This window comes from Alexandromys fortis, unplaced genomic scaffold (assembly GCF_014885135.2).
Source record: "Alexandromys fortis isolate MF-2015 unplaced genomic scaffold, M_Fortis_MF-2015_v1.1 scaffold_102, whole genome shotgun sequence".
Lineage (NCBI taxonomy): Eukaryota > Metazoa > Chordata > Mammalia > Rodentia > Cricetidae > Alexandromys > Alexandromys fortis.
Window position 1 is genome coordinate 1,332,374 of NW_026067984.1, and position 20,648 is coordinate 1,353,021.

Consider the following 20,648-nt stretch of genomic DNA (forward strand, 5'->3'; position numbering starts at 1 on the left):
ATGGGTAAAGGAATTAACAATCCCTAAAATCCTGAATATGTGTAAAATTTCCTCTGATTCTTCCTACTGACTCCTTTCTCAAGGCTACCACAGAGTCTGCATTTCTATGTGGGCCTCTCTTATGTGTGGTATCTTGTTACGCTCACTAGCTTCAAGCTGAGAGGGTTCACCGGTCTGTTCAATTCTGTCAAGTTGTGTACACGAAAGTAACATTATACAGATTGAGGAGAGGGAGAGAGACAGAGAGAGAGGGAGGGAGGGGGAGAGAGAGAGGGAGAGAGAGACAGACAGACAGAGAGAGAGAGAGAGAGAGAGAGAGAGAGAGAGAGAGAGAGAGAGGAGCGATTTCAAAATTCTTGGCCATGCTGCAAATATCTACCAGTGAGTTCAAGCCCCATCCCTTGGTATTTTGGGAAAGTGTTTGTCTCATGTAGCTCAGGCTGTCTTTAAGACAGTAATATAAACCAGGCTGTCATGCACGGAAAACACCGTAGCCTCAATTTCTGTATGTTGTGGTGAGGCGGCAGCACCATACCCAGCACCAGCCTGCCAATTTTGAAAAGATTAATTTTTAATCTTTATTTGTGTGCACTCTAATGTCCACGTATATATGACACATGTGTGCTGGTGCCCTTGGAGGCAGGAAGAGATAAGACCTCTGAGAGCTGGCGCTGTAAGAGCTTGTGAGCTGCAAGACATAGGTGATGGGAACTGGGCTCCAGTCCTCCAAAGGAGCACCAAGAGCTACACAACTGAGCCATCTTTCCAGGCCCAAATACACACATATGTATGTAATTGTCCAAATCCTGCTTTGCCCGCACTGGAGATTGCTGGAGTTGATAGGACTTAGTGAATTTTCGATGTTTTTGACATGACTGCTGGAGCAGCATGCATGGACCCCTTACTGCTTTTTGGCAAGGGACACTGTACTATAAAGCTTTCTATCAATGTTTCACTGGTGCCTGAGTCCATGGAGTTGGAACTCGCCTCCCACAATGAAGATGCTCCTCTGGCTTTGTCTGGGCCACCTTCTCTTTCATGGCTCTGTAGAGCTGTGCTCAGTGAAAGGCCCTGAGCTGAACTGCTACTCCCTTTAAGTCTCATTCACAAGCAGTCTGGGAACTTGGCCCGTGCGATAGAAAAGCCTTTTGATCCACAGCTCAGAACACTTTTGCTTACTTTTGCCTGGTGATAAATACAGGGAGACATTTACACTCCAGCAGCATGCTTAGCCTGCCCTTATGGTGCAGCAGAACCAGTCAGACAGTGTTTAAAATGAAAGGAATTTAATACACGTAGACAAAGGAGATTGTGCAAAGCATACATTCTTGGTTAATTTTCGCGTCCATCTTCTCCGAAGAATGTCTTCTTTGTGCTGGGGAGTAAAAAAAAAAAATGACTTAAGAGAACATCAAAATTCTGAGGAGATATTCAGATATTGGAAGAAAGGAACTTTGCTGGCAAGTCTCATTTTTACGACAGCTGTGTAACCTTTAATTCATACGGACATCCATACACATCTGTCAAAGGCTGCTTTCCCACCACTCTGACAGCCAGAATTTTATCTCTTCACCATTAAGATTTCTCTAGAGAGCAGGGCACTGCATCATCTTGACAAATCTGAATGGGAGGAGATGAACACGGCTCAGCTCGAAAACACTTCAGGGTGTCTGGCTTTAACCAGGCTCCTGTTTCCAGAGACCATTTTCCCATCATCACTTCAGACTCCCCTTAAAAGCTATATTTTATAGAAAGTAGAATTCTCCCCTCAGTGATACCTCCTGCTCTGGGATCTGCCACTACACTGACAGGTATTCTTAACTGTGGGGGTCACAGACACCCAGGTATAGTGGGAAGGCTGAGCCACAAGGACAGAAAAGAGGCCCTGGCTCTACTCACCAACCACAGAGCCTCAGATCACCAGCTCTCTTTGTTCTCTGGGAATCCCTTTCCCTGACAGCCAGGGAAGAGCGCTATTTTGCTGAAGAAGCATGCGTGGCTGTGGGGGAAAAAAACAAGTGTGCTTTTCTGCGGAAGCACCAGTTAGAGAATGACTTCTCGATAATCCAAATAGGAAGTATGTCAAATGGCCAAGCACGGTGTGTGCCCGTGGTCTCAGCGCTTGTGAAATGAGAGGAATGAAGATTGAAGCCCAGCTGTGGCTGAAAACGTGCAGCTGGGTGAGAAGAGAAAGCCGCGAGTTGTGGTGATGCACGCTTTTAATCCCAGCGCTTGGGAAACAGACACAGGAGATCTCTATAGAGCTGAGTCCAGCCTGGTCTGCATAGCGGGTTCTAGGCCAGCCAGGGCTACATAGTCTGACCATTTTCAAAACAAAGACAAAACAACCAAAGTCAACAAAGAATTTCATGATTTACCAAAGAGAAATGGCAAACCCATGGGCTAGTAAGGATTACAGCTTGTGGCCAAGGATGGCCCACTACCTATTTTGATTTCATGAACTGATGTCTGCAATTCTACATGATGACCTCTGCATTTCATATGCCTGGGAAATAATAAAAAGATTGATAATGTTACTGCGATACTTGGGAATCATATGGAAGTCACACTTTAGTGTTTATAGTCAAACGGTATTGGCTCAGTTGTGACCAATTGTCGCTTTGCTATCACTCTTTTGTGCCCTGGTGATACCGAGTCCTCATGGAACTGAATGGCTATGGTGGAGACCATGTGGCTAACAAAGCCCCAGGTATTTACTCATTGCTCTTTGCATGGTGTGCAGACCACCGGGCTACATTACCCTAACACGGTTACAGCTCTGCTACTTAAAGATTTAACTGTAAGACCAACAGGTGTGCTATATTTAGTGAAACAATGATAAGGATCTGTCTATAGGAAATAGTCCTATTTTTTTTCCTTTCTATAATTTTTTGCTTCTTTATCCTGGGGGGAAAAATTCAAGCGTCATGAGAGCAAAACACAAAAGTTGACACCCATTTGTTTGTAATTTAGCTTCTGTTTCTAGAACACTGCATGGCATCTAGTAGCTGCCCAGCGAGCAGCGAAGGCTGGCTGGCTGGACGCTGATGAGCTATGAGCCTGGAGGGGGTGCATGTTTAGAAAAGCTGATAAAAACATTTCCTGGTTATGCATCTATGCTAATCACTAGGATGATGATTTTATTTATTTTGCCTTATTTTTTCTTTCATAATTTATATGTGCCAACATGCAATGTTCAAATCAGGGTAGACCTACCGTGCTGGTCTTACACAGTGGGCGGATATAGACAAAAGTTATATAATTAACATGCCCAAAAATCTTGAGAAAGGGATTTATAATGTTTGCACCAGGTAGAAGTGATAAAAGTTTGAGGGTAGATTTTTCTTTTTAACGCACAGCCTTATTTAATAATAACAAAGTTAGTTGACAAAGATACATGGTCACACCTTCTGTTACAGAGGAGGAGGCGGGCTTGGAAGGGCTTTGTTCCTTGTCCAATGTTACAGAGCAAGGGGGCGATAGATCAGAGAGCCAAGGTCTGTTGGGTTCCATAGTCTAAGCTTCAGCCACATGTCAATCATGTTCTCTTCCTAAATGTCTACAGCTTTCTATTTATTCAGGGGAGCGTGGAAGGGGCAGGAAAACAAACTGAATGTGGTGGTGTAATGATAACAAGGAGCTGCCGTCACAGCGGGTGAGAGACAGAACAGGCACGCCATGCAGAGTGAGGTTGGGTATTTATTTAGTTGGTTATGGAAGGAAAAGGGAAGGAGAATAGGAAAGAAGGGAGAAGAGCAGAGAGAGGCAGAGAGAGGGAGGGGAGGAGAGGAGCCACCACAGCAGCTGCCTCTTTGGGAGAGAGACAGAAAGAAAAGGAGCTCAGGCTGGAAGCAGAAGGAAGATCTGCTTGTCTCTGTGGTGGACTGGGTGGGAATGGGCGGGGCTTGTCTCTTAAAGGAACAGGACAGACTATTACAGGTGGTTTGTGGGCTGTGTCAGGTGAGTGTTTTTCTTAGCTAGTCTTTCTCATGTAGAATTTTCCTCATTGCCTGAGTTGAGGAGACTTTTTAAAATTTAATTTCACAGTAAGGCGTGAGTACTCGTAAAGATGAGGAGCTAGCCGCGAAGGTTTCTCTGATTTTTATAGATCACTTATTTCTTGCTCCTCCCAGGGCTGAGGTTGTACAGGAAATGGCTGCCTGCCTGTCCCATGTAGTGGCTGTGCAGTGACATGTGGTGTTAGGCTTTATACCTTTGAACACTTCCTTGCTTGGAGATGAAAAATGCTGTTTGTGAGTCACTGGGTGAAGGGCACAGGCTCATAGCCTCTCAAAGTCCAGATGTCCCATGTGTTTGTCTCTGGAAGCTGCATTTTCTACTCATATTTGGTGACACAGGTGTGATGTGTCTTCCCCACACGATAGACAGATCTTGCAAAGATTTTATTCTCTCTCTTTCTTTCTCATTTTTTTTTAAATTAGCACAGTATTTGGGGTATACAGAACTGTCTTGATCTTCTTAGAATGTAATTAGGTCTTAGGAACCCCTGTCACTTAGTAAAAGAAAACAGAAAGAAGGGATACAATGGCTACCCCACACTGTTGATGAAATGGATAATGAGTTTTCTTGGGAACAGCTTGAGATGGGGGCAATTGGAATAATTAAGTGCATGCGTTTGAAATGACTGGTGTGCCACCAGCTTCAGAACGGGTCAAGCAGCTGGCTGTTTCCTGCAGATAAGAACACCCTGAGCTGCTAGCTGGGCGAAGAAAGTTGTAGATTCCCAACACCCAAGGCCATTGTTCAAAGGGCTTTCAGAAACTCCCTGGGCATGCCTGGACATCCCGGCAGGAATTCCTCAGAGCTCTATTGTTCAGGCTTGTTCAGAATGAGTGAAGGGGGCTTTTTAGATAATTGTGTTTGAGCTGGTTTTTTTTTTTCAAGAGCCCCACACGGACTTCTGAGTTAAAAGCAAAGCCGGTCACCATCTCTGTGACTTTATTTGGTGGGGAGGGGTCCTGACAGCAACAGTTCTGGCTTTAACCCTGAAATGTTCAATGGACTCCATCATGATCCTTCCTGTTGATGATGACTCCACTGGGGTTTAGCATACTTTATTTAGTTTAGCAATGATACAAATGGCATTTCTATCTAGCGACTGAGATCCAAACAACTTGAGTGACATTTTAAAAAAACATCTGTGCACACACAGTTGAAGAATGTGGCATTTGCTGAAAGACACCGTATGAGGTTCTGTGTGTCTGTTCCTTTCCAAGGGAACTGTTGTGCTCCTATCAGAAAAGAAAAACAGAAACAAGCACACGTCTTTCTCCCGCTTTCCTTCTTTGGAGACTCCAGTAATTGATGTGAAACATCCAATTCCTCTTTGAAACTTGTGACTTCTAAAAATTCTCCCCACCCCCGGCATCCTAGTGTAGCCCTTCAAAAATCAGACAGCTGTTATTACAAACAGAGACCGCTCTGCTTAGACCCTGAATAGACAATTATAAATGTCTGGATTCCTTCCTTCCTTGTGGTGGCTGCTTTTAGATGTGGAATAAAACCATGCAAACCAGAGGAGGCCTGAGTGAGTGGTTAGTATCCTGTTCCTGCCACATCTATAAACCTTGTTAAATTTTCTTTTCATTGTCTATAATAATTTCCCACTTCATAAGACTTATAACTAACCAGGAGTATCATTGATACAAGAATATCAAAACTTGTGGAGATGCAGGGACGATGGAATTTGTTTAACCAGTTGTTTCACGTAGGACAGGTGAGAGAGGGTGTGGAAGAGTGAGTGACCTTCCCTAGGACACTTGCCCACTCAATGGGGCAGCATGCTGAGCGAAATGTTTGCTTCTCTCATTCCGCAGATGGCCGCCCTCGCCCTTTCATTCTCTGGGACTCATCTCTAGCATCAGCGAGCAATGATAGCCATTCTTCTGTTAAGATCACCTGGGGAACTTATCAGCAGTTGCTAAAACAGAAGTGCTGGCTGAATGGCCGGGTTCCCAGACCTGAGTGGGGCTGCTCTGAAGTCCATCACCACGAGTGGTCCAAAATGGCTCTCTTCGATTTTTTGTTACAGGTAAGTTTATCCAGTCGCCTAAGTGGTTCTCTGAGATTGATGGTGGTGTTGTAAGGCCTCAAAGGGATCATCAGAACCTGGAGTTTCTATGAAGTTGTATTTAAGTCCTGGAGTGCTGTGTCTGGCCAAGTGCAGCACACGTATTATGAAAGTTTACATTCTTCTGGGAAGTGGTCGTGGATATTCTTTATAAAATTACTTTCTGAAGAAGCAAGCTACTGGCTAACCTGCAATATTACCGCTCATCGTAGCTACAGGGTATTGAGTCATGGGGTGTGTCTTACATATTCCCTGGGTCAGCTAAACTTGGTGAGGATGGGTAACTCATTCAGGTTCTAACAACTGCTAAGAACGGGAGCTCAGACTCAGCTCGGGCTTGGCGATATGAAAGTTTATCTTCCCTAGTAGTGTTCCAGCACTCCGTGGAATGCTATAACCACCATTTTCTGTATTTTCTTTCTAGTACCCACTTCCCCTCTCTCAGCAGGGCCTCCCTATGTAGCCCTGGCTGACCTAGAACTCACTGTGTGGACCGGAATGATTTCGAACTCAGAGAGATCTGTTTGCCTCTGCCTCCCAAGTGCTGCCATTAATGGTACACACTTCCTACCGTGCCTGGCTCCAGTGTTGTTTTTCAACAACACTTTCATAAAAATTGAACATTTAAGAATAATACTCTGGAGACAGTCTTAGGTCCAGTTGGAAAACAGTTGATTGGACCTATAACAGTTATACACATTTTGCTTGGTTTGTTGGTGGTATACTATATAGAGTCCATAACAGCAGGGCTTTTGGTGATAATTCTTCCCAAGTGACCCGCATAGGACTTTCCAGGATTGTAAAAACCCGGGCAATATGGAAGTAGCTTCTGTTTTAGTTCCAGCTTCAATTTTCGATATCCTAAAACCAAAACCTGCAATGTCTTCGGCAATAGGGACTTACTCTCTAGTTCTGACATTCACCAACAGCAGGAATAATAGACTTAGAGGTTTGTGAGAACTGAGGGGCCTCCTTAGCTAACAGTTTATAGGTTTATAGGTCTATGTCTTACTTAGATGTAGCCGTCAACTTCACAGAGCTTAGGTTCAGCTGCAAAGAGTCTCAGCTGGGTAATTTTCTCCATCAGGTGGGCTGTGGGCCTGAGAGTGAGGGATTGTCTCGATTGTTACTGGCTGTAAGGTGGTCCTGAGTAAAGCAAGCTCACTAAGTGTGAGCCTGAGAGTGAGCCTGAGAGTGAGCTGGAGCAGCATTGCCTCATAGTTCCCGCACTGAGCCCTTTCTTTGACTTCTCCCAGGGATGGATGTGACCTGGCAATGTAAGAAGAAGCACACCCTCTCCTCTACCAAGCTGTTTTTGGCTAGAGTGTTTTATCTTAGCCACAGAGGTAGTTAGAATAGGGGCGGATCTATTCCTGGCCCCAAGGTTTCTCTTTAATAAGGTATGGATTCTGAGAGTGCCCTTTCCCTCTCAGAATCTTTGACATCCGCTTTCCCTTTCCCTCTAGATGGGTTTACACATTTGTAGCCTACCCAAGACACTTGCAGGCATCGTGTAATGAAGCCTTTTTATGGAGGGCAGGATGTCTTAAGGCTTTCCTCTGTCCACCTTAAGCAAGTGCCGATTGGTCTTTGGATTTAGCAGCTAGGGTTATACTTTTCAACATGTAGAAAGGTCCTTTAAAAAAAAAGCATTAAAAGATCTTACTATTTCTATCAACTGTTTTAGAAAGAGAACACTGTTGAATAGAGTAGAATGGATGGGAGGCAGGACCGTATTTAGCCTTCTTCAATCCAATTTGTTCTCCATTAGCTGTCCTTGCTCACTCTTCCCGGGACGTTACCGTGTGACCCCTATGCGTCTCTCCACCCTAGGTGGTTTCCACCGGGCTGCCTCGTGCTGCTTGGCTAAGCCTGGGTCATGGTGTGCTCTGACCAGCTGCTCAAGCACAGACTGTGGTCCAGTGCCATGGCTATAATCTTAAATATAATCATATTTGACTGCTGAAGGAATCCTGGGCTGGGTATATAATCTCTACCCCCAGTATATTTTCTTGTGGGGAGAAATATATGCCCACTTCTAGGACAAGGCATCCCTTTTAACTGTACCATTCTGTTTTCCATTCTTTCTTTCATGTCTTTGGTGAGCTGGTGCTTGGGCATTAAAGCCTCCCAACATTCGCTGTTCAAGCTTACCCTAGGAACTCTGTGTTTACAGAAACCTTGTTACATTGGATATTGGGTGTCCTGGGTACACCCTTTGCATAATTCCCAGCTTAAATGTTTAAGTCACTCCGATCTGACATAACCTCTTCTTCCTCATCAAGATCATGCCCCACCTGTGGCTCAGTAAAGTAACAAACACCTTCTGGGAATGAATTTCTTCCTTAGTCCTCAGCCAACCCATCCCATAAGGCTTGGTGAGCAGGTGAAGGAGGAGAGAGCCGATACTTAGTTCCCGGCAGCTTAGGCTCAAAATAACCACACAAAAACTGTATTAATGAAATCACTGCTTGGCCCATTAGCTCTAGCTTCTTATTGGCTCACTCTTACATATTAATTTAACCCATTTCTATTAATCTGTATATGCTACGTGGCTGTGGCTTACCGGGTAAAGATCCCAGCTCCAGTAGCGTGAGAAAACAAACTTGGAGCTCTGTCCCCAAGTGTCTCACACCTTAAGTCCTTGGATTCTGTGTAAGGGATAGGAAAGGTTCACTGTATTCTAACCATCTGAATCAGTTGTACGTACGTGCTTTATCCCTCAGCAGGGCTAATGCACTTGAAGGAGTTTATGAAACAAAGTCTACTTAAACTGGCCAGTTTCGTGAGTTCTGTAATAGTTAATATTTTTTGGTATAAAATTTTTCTATTCATTCGCATGGAGGTTGTTTTTTAAACAGAAATACGCCTTATCGAAGTGTTGCTTGGGAATGTAGCGAGTGGCTTCTGTGAACGATTTTAGATGTCACGCCTGCAGCGAATTACAGTTGCTTGCTCTGTGGTTGCCAGAGCAAGGGCCAGGGGACACAGGACAGTTGTTATTCTCTGCACACACTGTCCATTCGTTTCACACAATTAACAAATCTACAGTCAGAAAGGCCGGACCATATTTCTGCCTCTGGAAAGTGCAGAAGAGCCACAGGCAATCTTTTCTTCTTGAAGTGTGGGGGTATGAACTGCACAGGCCAAAATTTATCACCACAGAAACGAGAAAACTAAGCATTCTAGAGACTATTTTGTTTCTAAGGCTTGGCCCAATTTCTCTCAAAAGATTAGATAAAATAACAGAAGCAGGCTCAGCACGTGGAATCCCTGTTTTCTGACTTGGGAGACTTTACTGTCATGGTAAGAAACTGAGATGGATTAGTTTGTGGAAGATGATTGTCAACCTTGCTGCTAGTCGTTTCTTAGCCTTGAGAAATCTTTTCAGCTTCCCTCTTTTTTGGCTTTTCCATCTGTAAAATAGGACACTGTTTAGAGGACTATTGAAAGAACAAATTGCTTTTATACATAACTTTGTGTATTTAGAATGATACTTGATACGCAGTCAGTAAATATTTATTAACTCTGCAAATTAAGCACCCAGACATTCATAGACATAAGTAGAAGTTAAGTAAACCAATCTTCCCTTCATTTTATTCATCGAATGTAATTTGACAAATAACTTAATTTCTTTGAACATTTATGGACCGATATATTTTTCTTCTAGGTTGTCTGTTATTGAGGTTTAATTCTTTATGACAACTCTGTCTTTTCTTATAAAGTCTGATTTCCTCAAGGGCAAGTTCCTGTCTTACTGGACTTGTAACCATTTTGTTAGCAGCCAAGTGTTTGGAAATGTCACAGTATCTGGGCACTGTTTTTGTTCCGGGGAAACTATCCAATTAAATTAAAATATTAGATCTGACATGCCGAATTAGGATTGTTATAAGTAGAAGAAAAGCTGCTTGTGACACAGACAGTAAGTAACGTTGTTAAGGGAAGGGGGGTTGGGGGAAATATTCAAAGCGAAGAATCGAATGAACAGAAAATGGTTAGCACTTTGTATTGTCTGACGGACGTACACTTTCCGAGACTGTTTGTAGGATGAGAAGTGAATGGATATTTTCCTTAAGGGAGCAACAGTTGTGTGTTCAGGGATAGCTGATTCCACAACCACCAAAAGTTAGAGCATGTGTCTTTGCACTGCCATTGATTTCCCCAAGTTCTCGTTTGTTGTCCTAGACACAGGGAAGTTTAATTCTGCGCATAAAAAGGTTGAAAGAGGCCATCTTCTGCCTCAAGGGTCATGAGATTTCATATGAGAGAAAGATAGCCATCATAGAATATACCTGGTACCATAATAAGTCTTATGGAAAGAAACCGGAAGCTGTGGATTATTTTCAAATGGTTGGCTTGAGAATGAAGTTAGGGAGTTTGACATTTAAACCAGAAACCAAGACTCCATAGAAAGAAATTTTAATGGAGAAGAATCTTAGCAATGAGCTCAACGTGCGAAAAAAGTTTGTCGAGCGGGAAAAGGGTGCCTGAAGCGCTTCCTGTTTTTTTTTTTTTTTCCTGAGTAACGAAGCCCAGGTCATCAATTCAGCAATTAGCCACAGTTTGTCTTGTCATGACAGCTGTCTCCTCCAGTTACCTCTTCTCCCCTTCTCATCTGGTGCCTAAGGAATTCGCTCTGGGATGAATTCCATGGCATCCCCTTTGCTTTGATCTTTGTGGGTTGTTTAGTTTCCCACTTAGTGGTGTGATAAAACTAAAAATGCCATTTGTTTTGTGTATGTGTGTGTGTGTGTGTGTGTGTACACGCGAGTGCACGCATGTGAACACATCTGTATGTGTGGGTGTGTATGCCCTAGTGTGTGGAGATCAGATGTTCATTGGTTGGCCACTGAGGCACTGTGAATTTCTTGTCTTTGCTTGCTGGTACTGGAATTACAAGTGTGAGCCTCCTGGCTTTTAATGTGGGTGCTGGGACCTGAACTCAGGTGCTCATGCATGTACACACACTTTACCCCGTGAGCGTTCAGCCATCTTCTATGCAAAGGAGAACCTTACTCTCTTTTACAAAACAGTGTTTTACTCATTTTGAACATTCTCTGCCAGGCAAAGAAAGATTCTGTTTATGGCCCCTTGATAGATGAAAAAGGACTCCCAAACACAGTTTGGCTCAACCTTATTGGTTTTCAGTATCACGGCATTATCCATGTAAATGACCTCTGTCCGTGTATCATTACTGGAAGTTCCAACAAACGGTGCAGTTTCTCATTTACCCGACAGGGAACAGGGAGGGATGGTGGCTTCAAATCATGTCTTGGGATCAAGTAGCAAAGAAAGTCTGGGATTAGCTTCAGGGAGAGTGGTTAATTATCTTGATGAACTGGCTTAGACCCAGTGGGTGAAGAGGGAGTGGAACAATGGGGCCACAGAAGTGTGTGTTCCTGCTTCTTATTGTTTGTTGAGAAAGCAGCCCAATTCTTATGGGGAGTATGAGATCACCTGGGTGATTTCCTTGGCCATCCATCACTTGCTCAGGTAAAGGATGCTTCTCTACACAATAAAAATGACTGAGGTTCATAGATGTATTCTCTGGGACCCCAGGCCTTCCTTACTGAGGAGCTGTTAGCAGGCTGGAGGTCTTCGGTAAAGGAGAATCACATTTTGAGAGTGTGGTAACTGGTAGGTCTCCAGTGGATGATCAAACACTCATATTAGCTCCCCTCAGTGGACTTAATGAGTCATTGACAAACGTACAAATGGGAGGATGTGAAGTTGAAAGGGGGACGGGTTGGAGGGCATCTGGGGGGAATTAGAGTCAGGGAATGGGGTGTATATGATTTTGATTTATATACATGTATGAAATTTTAGACATTTTAGAAAACTTACCAAGGTCAAACGTCACCGGGATGGACGTGCATATCTTATGGTTATTATAGAATTCTAGTTTTATTAAACTGTCTCATTTTGTCCATGAAATTCAAAAGACACTATTTCAGCATTGCCGAGGCTTTTTAACACACTTAATGGCTGTGCTTAGGATGATAATGATGTTATCTTATTTAAAAAGTCTTCCCAAGGTCTCCCTTCCTTTTAATATTATCTTGCAACAGTGCAATTTAATTCAAAATATCCAATACTGTTTCTAATAACAGGGTGGACTGCCCAGAAACCTTGGTGTTTATTGTGCACCCACAATGTTTCTTGCTTTTTACTATTTAGTGGAAGAGAGACGTTGGATGTAGTATAAAAAGGATTACTTGTGAGATTAAAAGAATAAGAAACATAGGGTTTGGGCCTTAAATGGAGAAACTATGTAAAAATTATTGCTATTAAGGAAGGTTTGGGGCTATTTTTATATAAATTCTAAGAAGAATTGATCTTATTCTTTTCCTGTCTGTGACAGAGTCTTGCTATGTACCCACATGGGCCTTAAACCTCCAGTTCTCCTGCCTCAGTCTCCTGAGTGTGGGCCTGGAAGTCTGCCTCATTACATCCAGCTGACCGACTTTACTCAATTATCTCATTACCCTACGTTTAATTCAAGACAGTTTATTTAAAAGTGAACCACACATTCGATTAGTTATTATTTTTATGCATGCCTAGCTCACGAATTTGTGTTCTGGAGCAGCTGGTCCCTTAGGTTCTCAGACTGCCTGAGGGTATTTTTATCAACTCATCCCTAAAGGCTTCCTCTCTTGACCTACCTGCTTCTTTCTCCTCCTTACTGAGTTAAATCTGCCAGGTCTGTGCATCCTGAGCCAACTTTTAGCCTGCCTCTGCTTAGAGTTTCACAGTCAAGCAACAGCAAAGTTTGAGACTTCCTCAAAACGGCTCCCCAAATCTGTCTCTTCCTGCCCACGCCACCTTTAACAGACTCCTTTATGAGCCAGACGCCACCCAGAGCTCCCAACTGACCTTGTGGGTAGTCTTTCTTATCTGCCGTTTACCGTGAGAATCGTTGCTAAATCTACCACTCAGAAAGCTAAACTATATCTGTAAGGACTTCCGTTTGATTGGATAATTAAGTTTAAATGCATTAGTGCTTTAAAAATTATTGTGGAAGCCAGGGGTATAGCTGAGTGATGGAGGACATGCTTGACACACGTGAGGCCCCAGCACCTATCCTCAGGTCCGAAGCGAGTAGGCACGTAAATAGTGCATTTCAGCACTTCTTATTTTACTGTATAAACCAAATTGGGAGTTATAGACATTTAGAGAACCGTTGGTGGGTTTCGATGAAAGTCAATGTATTTCTATTGAGGGATTTCTTAATTCTCAGTTGACCTCAGTTATCATTTGAGATTTGAGGGCTTGCCTCTTGATGCTGGCAAAACATCATTGCCTGCCCTGTTTCTCAGTGAGACTCCTCCCCAGGTGTCTTTGGGTTGATCCCACATCTTCCTCTTCGACCATTCTTGTATATACTTCCATTCAACAGACAGCTCCTTTCGATTTCTTGCCTCCAAACTGCATCTCATCGGAAGGTCCACAGAATCTTCCTTGGCAGAAATGGACAGGATTTCCTCTGAGAATTAGGTTTTCTCAAGACCTCAGGATGGGAGGAATTACAGGGTCTCTAATTCAAGGGGCAAATGCTTCCCTTTGATGGGCCTTAAAAGGAACACCCTTGTGGTGCTGACTTCTCTTGTGAGTTGTATGAAGAAGGAGAGCACATGCGTGTGCACTGAGCTGTGATGGTTTTCCCATCTGGGCTTTGACCTCGTCTTCTGCTGGAGACTTGAGGTTTAGAAACCACATTCTCTCACTTCACAACATGTAAACTATTTAATTGTTTTGTTCTGCAAACAAGAGAGGGGGAGATGAAGAAGAGCGGTCCTTAACTACATCGACTCACACTTGGCTTAGGAACCAACAGCTGGCTTCTGCAGTCAGTATCTACTTTTCTGGAGACTAGCCAGTCCCACCCTCACTTTTTTTAAAAAAAGTGTTTGGACAGGGTCTCACAGGCTGGCCTCAAACTCACAATCCTTCTCCTTCACTGTTTTCCTGTATGCTAGGATTGCATGTTGGTACCACCACATCTGCTTTAGTCCACTTTCTTTACAGAATAATTTGTGCCTCAAAAAACCTATGCCCCTTGGTAAGGAGCACATAGTTTCCCAAGATGTATGCTCCCAACATGAAATATTTAAAAATGTTAATATATTTTTCTTCTAAATATTGAAAATAATTCATTGTCCATATTTACCTGAGGGTGCAGTCTTCCATCATGTATATGCGATTTTTGCTGGTGGAAGGAGGCATCTCCATTATCTCTCATTTTTGGATGTCCAAAATCTTTTCTAACAGTACTTTTGAAAAAGGCGGTTAATAGTCGTCGGGCATAGTTGCGTTACTGCACTGCAGAATAGCTTACTCTTCCTCTATCCCACTGTAACCCTGTGCCGATTAGTCATCTCCTCTTATCATCCCCTCCCAGCCCTTCCAGTGTCTGGTGAACATGAGTCTGCATACAGTTTCCACAGCATCAATGCTTCAAGCTCTCACAGATCAGTGGGGCACATGTGAGTTCTCTTTCTGTGCTTGACTAGTTTCATGTAATAGAATGTTCTTCAGTTTTGTCCATGTTGTCCAGAATAGCAGGATTTTATTCTCTTCTATAAATAATGCTCCACGTGTGACTCATGGTTTCATTTTCCATTCATCCACGTAGATACCTGATATAACTCCATGGTTTGGCTGTCATACACAGAGTATGGCAGTGAACGTGGGATGTAGATGTCCAGTAGACACACTGATTTCATCTTCTCTGGATATGTACACAGGACTCGGATTTCTGGGTCATACAGTAGCAGAACTTTGTACATGCTTTTGTACGTATCCCAGAAACCTCTGTCTTTTATTTCTCTAAACTAGGAGATCAGTTGACCCAGGTGATTGCTTTTATATTGAGTCAAAGAGAGAAATGTTTGATTAAAACTATGCTATACATAATCCTATATTTCTTTGTGATAACCAGCCAGATATTTATTGTTCAAGTCTAATTTTATTGTTAGTCAGAAGCAAAGAACGTATTGATTAGCTATGGGCCAACTTTAAAATCTATTTTCACAGTTGCTGTGAACTTTCCAGACAGTACTGATATGAATAATACACAGTTAGAATCTTTCAGTCATGTGTCTGGTCATACATGGGGTGATGGGAAGATGATGAGTGTGAGACAGCCTGTTAGGCTGTACATAGCCGTCTGAGACTCAAAGCCTCTTTAACACGTTCTGTGAGCTAGAGTTCACCTTCTTCCCGGCATCATTGCTCCTTTCCGAGACCCACTTACTAACATGTTTCAGGGAGACTGGAGTTTTGTGAGTTGGACTTCTGGGTTAATCTGTTGTGAAGCAAATTTAAAACTCTGAACTTGTCATTGAGTCTGATGGATATTGATATGCCCTGCCCATTCTCCCAGACATTCCTATAGAACCACTATAATGCGTAGAGTGTCATCATCTACTCACACATATGCTTGTAAATATACTAGTGTATGGCTATTTAAAAACCTTTACTGTTTGGTATTAGTTACTGAGGATATAGACTCAGAGACAGGGTTGAGGGGGAACCAGGAGCTGCTTGGTCCATTATGTACTCCCCAGTCATGTTAATGTCGTTGTTTACAGACATCATTCTCTAAAAGATGGACGGAGCTTCCAAAACCATTACTGTGATGGGATCAGATCAAGTGAGATTTGGTCTGGGGCAACGGCTTTCCAAGGGACTACGAGGTCAAAATATTTTCGTAATACCGAGACTTGTTTTCTTTCTCCCTTTCCCGTTTTCTCTGTGTTAGTGTTCATGCTATTAAGTAAATTTGTCAGAAAACATTGCTGGCTAGTCAGAGGCTGCGGCAGCCTCCACACTGTCTAGCAGCTTATATCAAAGTTAGACAACTGGGGACTCCCTCCCTGCAGCAGAACTTTCTGCCTCGAATTGTCCTTATCTGGAGAATGTCCCTGGGCCTGCAAGACTGACCTTATTTGAAAGCTGTCTCTAAACTAGATGCCTAATTCATCTCGAGCTTGACCTATGGCACAGATTCTGGCTAGAAGATTTGTGCTGGGAGTTCTGCTATAGGACCCTACTGCCATACTTGTTTGTCCTCAGGCTCCCCCATCCTATGTATTCCTTATACTCTGGAGTAAAGTTGAGCTGATTTGCCAAAATCTGTCTCCGGAAGACTCTCTGTTCCTGTTCTCGGCCGCATGCAAAGCTTTCTGTCACCCTTTCTGCCTCTTTCCTGTCTTGAACTGATGACTGATAGAGCGAGAAGGAAAGAAGATCCCCCCGCACGAATTTGTTGATGTCTTAGCATGAGTCAGGGTAGGCAGTAATCCACCAGTAATAGTCCGAGTCTGCGTCTCTTTGCATGGCTCACGAAAATACAAGGAGTAAACACCAGATTTTCTCAAGAATGGCCATGGTGAATGAAATGGTGCTTTATTAAATGTCTGCCTATAAGCTCATACTTTTTAAATACCGTGAGTGAAATCTCATGTATTGCATCTCAAAACTCAATTGTTATATTGAGACGGTTAATAGGACAATAGATGGAGGAACATGGATGTCTGGCTTCATCGCCAGTCAGAGGGGTTTCCACTGTTCATGTCAGGTAGGTGAGTGGACCCTTGGGGAGACAGTCTTCATGTTTTTCATTAACAAACAGTTATCAACTACACATTCTTTCTAAGATAGGAAGTGCACTGGTAAAGACATACAAAACCAACCATGCCTAGCACAAGAGGCTGTAACATCACGGCAGTAAGCACACTGGTCTGTAAGCATGAGTTTCTCTTCCTAGGCGGCTGAGTTACCCTCTTGGAGTGGTTCTCTTCATTTGTATGTAACATTGGTATGTATCCACATGCCAGTTTGGATTGTCTTAATGGTTAAAACATCTATAATGTAATAAGCCTTAATGTTTTGAAATATTTTTAGTCAGTTATATATAAGACCTTAATTTATAAGAAGCACAGAAATGAATCCATGTTAGAATGGGAGATTCTACATATAGTGGATGTAAAAATAATTTTGAAAGCAAGGTCAATGTAGAAGGCAAAAACAAAATATTTTGAAAGACTAGAGAACAACAGTCCATTTGTCAGAATTGGTTAGTGTTCTGAGTTCCATTAAGAATATGAATCTAGCCAGCTGTTGGGTTCATCACACCAATTCTGGCTGTGGTCAGAATGGCATCTGAGCATGGTCATATAGTTGGTCTTTATTCTTGTTAATTTCCTTTTAATAAATTCCTATTATTGAAAAAAATACAATTGACAGGGATTCTATGTAAATGCTAACTATGGACAACGTCACTGTACAAGAGACCAGTTTCCAGTGATGTTATCCCTTCATATATGAACAGGTGGAAGTTTTAGCTCCTTGATTAACCTAGCTCATGTAAGCTAAAGTGCTGTCTCATTTCTCATTAGAGGAAGGCATTTTAAGAGGATTTTCTTAGATTAGGTATACTTCATTTCTAATTTAAAATTTTTTGCTCATTATAAATTCCTAAGAAAAAAATTTTGGTTGTTTCATTCTCATTTTGTTTATTTTTTTAATGTTAAAAATGTGATTTAAGTGTATGAGCATCTTGTTTACATGTATGTGTATCACCTATGTGCCTGGTACCCAGGGAGGAGTGAAGAGGGTATCGGATCCCCCGAGACTGGAGTTGCCACTGTGTGGGTGCTGGGAATTGAATCTGAGTCCTGTAGAGCAGCAATACTTTTTTAATCCCAGAGCCATCTCTCCAGTCCCCTCCTTTCTGTGTTAGATTTCCCTGCTTAATATAAATTCAGGCTACAAACCAAAAATTTACAAGATACAAAAATACTTGTCTTTTTCTGTTAGTTGGCATGCCTTTTAAAAATCATTGCAGGGAGGTGGGTGTGTCTCTGGCAGAGGTTATTTTTACTCAGTTCTGCCTATTCAAATTATAGGAAGTGAATTTCTTTCCCTAAAATAGGCTGTTGGTTGCCTGGGGCCTCTCTCCAGAGCCTTTCTGTGGTGCAGTAAAAGTTACAACATTACATCTGATGATCTCAATACATCCCCGCACTGCACTTGGAGCAGAGATGAGCTACTATGCCTTTCGTTGTGATCTGTGATAAACTAGAGATTCGTTTGTGAATGGGCACACACGGATAGCAATTTATTTTTACTTATGTATTTATTTATTAAAGATTTCTGCCTCCTCCCCGCCACTACCTCCCATTTCTCTCCCCTCCCCCAATCAACACCCCCTCCCACAACAGCCCAAAAAACAAACAGAGTTCCCTGCCCTGTGGGAAGTCCAAGGACCACCCACCTCCATCCAGGTCTAGTAAGGTGAGCATCCAAACTGCCTAGGCTCCCACAAAGCCAGTATGTGCAGTAGGATCAAAACCCAGAGCCATTGTTCTTGACTTCTCAGTAGTCCTCATTGTCTGCTATGTTCAGCGAGTCCAGTTTTGTCCCATTTTTTTCAGACCCAGTCCAGCTGGCCTTGGTGAGTTCCCGATAGAATATTCCCATTGTCTCAGTGTGTGGGTGCACCCCTCGCGGTCCTGAGTTCCTTGCTCGTGCTCTCTCTCCTTGTGCTCCTGATTTGGACCTTGAGATTTCAGTCCGGTGCTCCAATGTGGGTCTCTGTCTCTGTCTCCTTTCATCGCCTGATGAAGGTTAATATCCAGGAGGAAGACTATATGTTTTTCTTTGGGTTCTCCTTCTTATTTAGCTTCTCTAAGATCACAAATTATAGGCTCAATGTCCCCATCTTTCCCAACAGGGCACTCTAACTGTGTTGTGCAGTGTGTCTCAAGGACCAGGTTGTGACAGCCATGCAAACAGTGCATGCGAGCTCTTTAGAGATCTCCATAGCATTTCAGGAGAGCACTTTGTCCACCAAGTGGAATGAAATATTTCTTCTCCAGCTAATTCTGTCTGATTCTTTAAACTCAAGTCTTAGGAGCACTCCTTCGTGCGTTTTCCCTTGCAGTTCTGGGCTGAGGTTCTTGGGCTTCTTCTGAACCTCTTATAGTAATCCGTATTTACTGAATACTGAATTATTTAACATTTTGTGCAAATGTAAACAAATGCCTTTTTTTTTTGTCCTCGCTGGGAGACAGTACTGGAATGATACGATCAGTGTGGATAAGAGTGTGGGTGAGAGCAGCTTAGACTTCTGTGCTGGGATACTGAGTTCTGTCCTGTGTGAGAAGAGGGACCCCGAGATGTTAGCTACCTCTGCTTCCTAGCTCAGTCTCCTCATTTAGCGTCTCTTGCTTTGTTGAGACATTGTCTGCAAGACTTGGTTAATCATCTTACTCTGAAGACAATGGAGAGATGAATAAGCTAACCTGAGTCCTTGGGGGACTTGAACACCTAGCTGGGTGGGGTTCCTCCCTTTGTGTAGAAGGAGTCGGTTTTCTGCAGCTGTCTAGTGGCTCTTGAGGAGCCATGCAGCTAGGCAGAGGTTCCCTTGGTTCCGTGCTATAGCAGGCATTTTAAGTCACTTGGATGATGTATTTTTTTTTTCCTACAGACAAAACTATTGCTACCAAACGAAAATGGAACTAAGGGTGGACTGTTTTGAAGGAAATATACCTAAAAATATCCATCCCCATCTCTTTAAAAAATTGGCTGGAACACCTGGATTTTTCTGAGTGTAATTTTAGTTAGGTAAACACTAAAAAGATATTACTTTTCTAAAGAAGGAAAGAGCACTTTTATGGAAAATGACAGTTGGCAGTCCTCTTCAGCGGTACATCAGTTTTGCAAAGATGATTTTCCTTGTCTTACAGTTGAAGAAAGTGTGAATTCAGTGAGGGCCAGTGACATGGCTAAGTTGGTAATGGTGCCTTCTGTCAAACTTGATGACCTGAGTTCTGTCTCTGATACCCACGTGGTGCAAGGATAGGGCCCATATCCAAAGATTGTCTTCTGACCTCCACATGTGGAGGTTGTCATGGAAACACACCCCCACCACCACAGCCACACAGAATAAGTAAATTAATAAAGTAATAAGAACTCAAACACTAATGTGATTAGCATCATTATTGCTTAGCTGAAAATATTTACCCTTCGATAGGCTTCTTTGCAGGATACCCGCTTAAGAACAGAGAGACACAGATGGGCATTGCGGGTACTTTCTATACAATCCTTCAGTGTTTGTTTTAATGTGTGCACTAAACAAGCTCATTAAAAAGACATCTGGGCTTCCTAGCTGTGTGGGATGTGCTTCATTAGGCTTTAAAAATTGGTGAGCTGTCTTAAAAGCATGCAGAATTATATTTGGTCTATATCTAAAGCATCTGCCAGGCAAATGGTGCTGACCTTAAGAGTTTGGGTTACGGCAGTCAAATGATCCTTGGTATACTGAATGGGGACTAAGAAGGAAAATTATGACAAACTTCTGAAGAGTTAGACGGCATGATTTAATAGCTACATAAACCATTGCTAAACAAATACAAAAATAGAAGGGCATACTTTAGTCAGAAAGCAAGGAAAACAGAGAAAAAGAAATCATTTGGGGCCTGAAGTCTGACTGTTATATGTTATATATTATACCTCTAGGTATACATTCGCATACACTCAGCACATGTTTGAA

The 20,648-nt window shown here is 42.7% G+C and overlaps 1 protein-coding gene across 3 annotated transcripts in view; it reads left to right on the plus strand.

Annotated features, from left to right (window-relative positions):
* Gask1b (golgi associated kinase 1B) overlaps positions 1 to 20,648 on the plus strand; it is a 39,744-nt gene that overhangs the window by 11,378 nt on the left and 7,718 nt on the right. For all 3 annotated transcript variants that reach the window (XM_050158752.1, XM_050158750.1, XM_050158751.1), the window contains one exon: positions 5,838 to 6,052. In XM_050158752.1, coding sequence (XP_050014709.1) covers positions 5,838 to 6,052 — 215 coding nt within the window. The remainder of the gene's footprint in view (positions 1 to 5,837; positions 6,053 to 20,648) is intronic.